The sequence below is a fragment of the Argentina silus genome, assembly GCF_951799395.1.
Source record: "Argentina silus genome assembly, chromosome: 16".
NCBI lineage: Eukaryota > Metazoa > Chordata > Actinopteri > Argentiniformes > Argentinidae > Argentina > Argentina silus.
In genome coordinates, this window is record NC_139670.1 from 4090535 (window position 1) to 4096301 (window position 5767).

At 51.9% G+C, this 5767-nt stretch overlaps 1 protein-coding gene across 1 annotated transcript in view; it reads left to right on the plus strand.

Annotated features, from left to right (window-relative positions):
* LOC310817161 (uncharacterized protein) overlaps window positions 1-5380 on the plus strand; it is a gene marked incomplete at both ends in the record, with an annotated part of 16924 nt that extends 11544 nt beyond the window's left edge. Inside the window, 6 exons of the mRNA XM_083687599.1 lie at window positions 582-846; window positions 1142-1212; window positions 2463-2620; window positions 4003-4147; window positions 4489-4632; window positions 5057-5380. Of these exons, the coding sequence (XP_083543725.1) occupies window positions 582-846; window positions 1142-1212; window positions 2463-2620; window positions 4003-4147; window positions 4489-4632; window positions 5057-5380 (1107 nt within the window). The remainder of the gene's footprint in view (window positions 1-581; window positions 847-1141; window positions 1213-2462; window positions 2621-4002; window positions 4148-4488; window positions 4633-5056) is intronic.
* Window positions 5381-5767: the final 387 nt, after the last annotated feature.

The window sequence follows — 5767 nt, forward strand, 5'->3', positions numbered from 1 at the left end:
GGAAATCACAGAGAAATGGCAGAGGAGAGAGGGGGGGGTGGCGGGTAGGAAGGGGGGGGATGAAATCACAGAGAAATGGCAGAAGAGAGATAGAGGGGGGGTGGGAGGGGGTGGAATCACAGAGAAATGGCAGAGGGGGGGGTGGGCGGGGGGGGGGGATCACAAAGAAATGGCAGAGGAGAGAGAGGGGGGGGCGTGGGGGGGAATCACAGAGAAATAGCAGAGGAGAGAGAGCAGAGAGATGGAGAGGAAAACACAATTATAAGGCTTTGAAGAAACGCTTTCATTCACTCCGGTTTCCCTTGGGTAGCAGGTGCTTTGTAAATAGGTTATATAACCACAGAGAGTATGCCTAGACTTCGGCATTTTTCTAGAGGGGATTTTCAAAATAAACTCACAATCCTCCTCAGCCAGAAGAGTTTCAGTATAACCCAGCGAAAGGTAGAGCTTGAATGAAGGCGCATTTCGTCATTGAGATTATTTTCTGTGTCCTGTTTCATAATGAACGGGGTGCGTTTTGAATCCGATTGGCTGAGTGTTGATGTGTCGCTAATGAGGTGTAAAAAAAACAAAAAAAACAGTTCTTCATCACCGTCGCCATACCAACCGGTGTGTGTGTGTCTGGTTTCCATAGCGACGAGGAGGAGCTGCGGAAGTCGTTCTCGGAGCTGGGGGACTGCAGCCAGGCGGACTCCGCCTCTAGGACCATGAAGCGGGAGGGCAGCGGGGGGAAGCCCCTGGTGACCATGGCCCACCACCACCACCACCACCACTCCTCCGGAGCGCTGCTCTACAAGAACGGCTTTCTGGTACGCAAGGCACACGCAGACTCGGACGGCAAGAGAAGTATGTACTGAACTCCCCCCTCCCCCCCCCTCCCCCCCTCCCCTCCTGCTCCTCCCACCCTCCCCCCAGTCCCCCAATTACCCCCTCTCTCTTAATCTTTCACGCATAAATCGTACTGTATGACGCTTTGTAACAATGTGAGAGCTTTCATAGTACAACCCCCCTACTTTTGAAGTCAGAGAGACTATTCACACACAGTCAATCTGATGATCCTTTGTAACAATGTGAGCTTCAAGACAATGAGTGGCCTAGTTATTAACTACACTCCATATTCAATCTGTCCTCCTGATTGCAGCACCGCGTGGGAAGAGGGGGTGGAAGACCTTCTATGCCATCCTGAAGGGCCTCATTCTCTACCTGCAGAAGGTGTGTGTGTGTGTGTGTGTGCATGCGTGTGTGTGTTTGTGTATGTGGGAGTAGGTGCGTGTGCGTGCATGCGTGTGTGTGTGTGTGTGTGTGTGTGTGTGTGTGCGCATGCATACGTGTGTGTGTGTGTGTGTGTGTGTGCATGCGTGCGTGTGTTTGTGTATGTGGGTGTGTGTGTGTGTGTGCGTGCGTGTATGCATGTGACTGTGTTTGTGTGTGTGTTTGTGTGTGTGTGTGTGTGTGTGTCTGCACGTGCATGCATGCGTGCATAGGGTGTGCGTGTGCGTGTGCGTGTGCGTGTGTGTGTGTGTGTGTGTTGTGAAGGGCCTAATTCTGAGACACTCATGTTGATTCAAGCAGCTGTGAAGCTGTTTATCAACCCATGTATTGTTTACTGTTCACTGCACGAGAGAGAAGACAAGACTATTTTTGAGACTAGATAGAAATAAAAACGGACAATCTGCCCTCTGTACAACACTCTCATAGTACAGTAGAGTATAGGGTATATGGTAGATACATTACGTAACAGATCTTTGGCCAACTCACACACACACACACACACACACACACACACACACACACACACACACAGTATTTACTAAATCCACTCATGCAGGACATACTATCCAAGGGAGCTGGATGGCTTTTCATTTCCTGCTGATATGATCATGAGTAGGAGATTATGCACCAATGCCTGTCCCCTTCCTCTCATTCCTCCCCTCCCTTCCCTCCCTTCCCTTCCCTTCCCCTCCCCTCCTATCCCTCCCTCCCTCCCTCCATCCCTCCCTCTTCTCCCTCCATCCCTTCCCTCCCCTCCTTCCCTTCCCTTCCCTTCCCCTCCCCTCCCCTCCGTCCCCTCCCCGTCCCTGGTTGAGTGGCTGCGTTCAGTAGCCCTCATATCAGCCCTGGCACGGTCCTGGATGCCCATATGGACCAGCAGTCCGGGCCTTCGCCACGCCTGTATTCCGCCTGTGTTCCACTAACTGGGCCAGAACCTACTGGGGAAGCTGTTATGGTGACACACGTCCCTCTGCTCTCTGGTCCAAGCAGTATGATTATAGATGTACAGCAGTATGATTATAGACCCCCTACTGGGGTGGCAGATAGACCCCTGACTTTAGTATATTAGCTTTCATTTCATAACGTTGTTTTGAAAATACATGTTTTCATGATATTCCCTTGTGGTCAGAAGAGATGGTGTTTAGGTCAATGATGATCTCAGTCTGATGAATCTGTTATTCTTCTTGCAGGGGGAGTACAGGCCTGAGAAGCAGCTGTCTGATGAGGATCTGAAGAACGCTGTGTCCATCCACCACTCTCTGGCCATGAGGGCAGCGGACTACAGCAAGAGGCCCAACGTGTTCTACCTACGCACCGCAGACTGGAGGGTCTACCTCTTCCAGGCACCGTGAGTTCTAGCCCTCATCCCTCAGCCCTCATCCCTACAGTTCCCTCCATAAGTATTGGAAAGAGGAAGCATTTTGTCTTAATTTATCTCTATACTCCAACAGTTTGGATTTGAAATCAAGCATTTACCATGAGATGCTCAGCTATAATTGAATGTTTCCTTTTTTCAGATTTCTTTCACCATTTTGAAATTACAACCCTTTTTATACATAAAAATCCCCCAAATTCAGGGCACCAAAAGTATTGGAAAATAGGCTTGACAGGTGTTTTTCGGGTTAGTCAGGTGTGATCATTTGTGCAGGCATAAGAGAGCTGTCACTGTCTAATATTGATTCTGGGCTTTGCATTTACCTTTGGAGTGCTATTGGCGTCTGTCAACATGAGGACCAAAGAGACATCAATGGAAATCAAGGAAGCCATTATGAGGCTGAAATATCAATCAGAAACATAATAAATCAGAAACATAGCCAAATGGTGAACCCAATCTGAAAAAAACCAATTGAATGAAAGCTGAGAATCTCTACTTTGACCCCATAGCAACTGATTTGATTTCAAATAAAAAACTGTTAATAGGAGACAAAATGCTTCTTTGTTCCAATACTTATGGAGGGCACCGTATATGCCCTTGAACTTCTATGTATTGGAGCCTGGCCTGTCCTGTCTATCTGGCAGAGCACACAGCATCAAACTCAGTCAGCAGACCTGATGTGGACATCGCAAGGTCACCTATTCCTGTTTGACCTTCAGCAATGTGTGTCCAGTCTCTACACTATTCCAGCCAATCACAGCAAGAAGCAGCTTTTATCCATCCAAGTGCATGGAAAGGGGCGTGTGTGTGTGTGTGTGTGTGTGTGTGTGTGTGTGTGTGTGTGTGTGTGGTGTGTGTGTGTGGTGTGTGTGTGTGGTGTGTGTGTGTGTGTGTGTGTGTGTGTGTGTGTGTAAATCCAGGATGCGGCACATGAGTGGCCACATGTTCCAGTCCCCCAGGAGGACAGGCTCTGCTCCAGTTGCAGCCTGCATTTGTCCCAGATACTGTACCTCTCTCTCTCTCTCTCTCTCTCCCCCTCTCTCTCTTCACCCCCCCCACCCTCTTCACCCCCCCACCCTCTTCATCCCCCCCACCCTCTCTCTCTCTTCAGTCTTTATCCAGGGAATTCTGGCTGTCTGCCTTCATCTGATCACTCCCAATGGTCCCTAATGGGCCTGTTAGTGGATAACTGCTCCTTTTTTCTCAAGTATTAATTGGCCCCTTAATTATTTCTTTGTCAACAGCAAAGCTGCAATCTTAATTTCAGCAGCTCTGACGATGATAATCACTTTGATGTCTTGGTTAGCTATGTCCTTGCAGTGTTGCGTAACGCGGCTCTCTGTCACCCTCTGTAGAAATGCCGAACAGATGCAATCCTGGATCACGCGGATCAACACTGTGTCGGCCATGTTTTCTGCAACGCCCTTCCCCGCAGCCATTGGCTCCCAGAAGAAGTTCAGCCGACCCCTGCTGCCAGGCTCCACCTCCAAGCTGTCCCAGGTATCCTTCCTCCACACCAACCTCATCACCAACATCACCATATGAACAGTAGAACCTCCTTCTTCACTTGAGGACGTTGTCACCCATTAAATAGTCCACCATACAGTACACACAATTATGCAAGCTCACCATAGTCTGACAGGAATAAGTAACAGTCTGAGAAATTGTCTGTCTGTGAAATGACAAGACATTCTGATATTCACAGTACTGTAAGTACAGTATACACTAAGGTAGCTACATGGGTTTAATCGTATGCGTAATCCCCTGTTTTCCCATCCATACTGTGACCCCATCATCCCCACAGCCTCTTGACCTCTGACCCCTGTCTCTGTGCTCTACAGGAGGAGCAGGTCCAGTCCCACGAGGCCAAGTTCCGGTCCATCTCCACTGAGCTGGCTGAGCTTCGCTCCTACCCTCCAGACCGAAAGGTCAAAGGGCGCGAACTGGAGGAGTACCGCCAGCGGGACGAGTATCTGGAGTTTGAGGTGAGCCATCGGAGGAGTTGTCTGTCGGTCGGTCGGTGAACTTTAAAAGCTATAAAGGGAAAAGAAATAAATGGGAAAATCAGTCAAGCGTTAAGCAATTATGTGGCACTGTAAATGCTCTCATTCACTCTGTCGTCCCTTCTCCCTCCTCTTCCTCTCTCTCTCTCTCTCTTCTCCTCCTCTCCCTCTCTCTCTCCCACCCCCTCTCCCCCTCTCTCCCAAACCCCCTCTCTCTCGCTCTCTCTCTCTCTCTTCCTCCCACTCTCTCTCCTCCTCCTCTCCCTCTCTCTCTCCCACCCCCTCTCCCCCCCATCTCCCTCTCTCCCAAACCCCCTCTCTCCCTCCCTCTCTCTCTCTCTCTCTTCCTCTCGCTCTCTCCTCCTCCTCCTCCTCCTCCTCCTCCTCCCCTCTCTCCCTCCTGTAGAAGACACGGTACGGTACCTACGCCATGCTGCTGCGTGCTAAGATCCGCTGCGGCGAGGAGGACCTGTCTCTGTTTGAGTCCCAGCTGCTGGAGGACAACGGCCTGCAGCGCGCCCACTCCAGCCCCACCCTTCAGGACAGCAGCCAGGCCAGCCAGATCAGCCAGGCTAGCCAGGCTAACAGCACCAAGGACGGGGCTGGGGGAGCCGGAGGGACCGGGGGGGCCGGAGGGGCCGGAGGGGCTGGTGGGGCCGGGGGGGGCAAGGCCAGCAGCAAGCGCACCGAGGGCCAGAGACACAGTTACCGACAGGCCGTTAAGAAGTGAGGGGGGGGCTGCCGGGGCCGGTGCGACCAGTGGCTGGGGGCAGGCTGTCTCCTTGCACAGGTTTTTATTTGAGATCCGGGGGGGGTTAGGAGCTTGAAGGAGGGGAGGGGGTGAGGGTAGAAACCTAACCCACCCACACCCCCACCATAGCGCCCAACCCGGCACCCCAGTCTCCTCGTCCAATAGGGGAGGCGCAGATCCTGTGACTGGCGTGGTCGCTGGCCAATGCCAGCGATGCGTTGGGCGGGAGGCGGGAGGGAGGAGGAGGAGGAGGAGGAGGAGTGGTGGAGAGGTCAGAGGACTTGGAGACGAGGCGTTTGTGAGAAGGCAGGCTGGATACGGTAGGCTACTGTAGCACGCAGTGTTGCACAGTAGGACAGGAGGGTT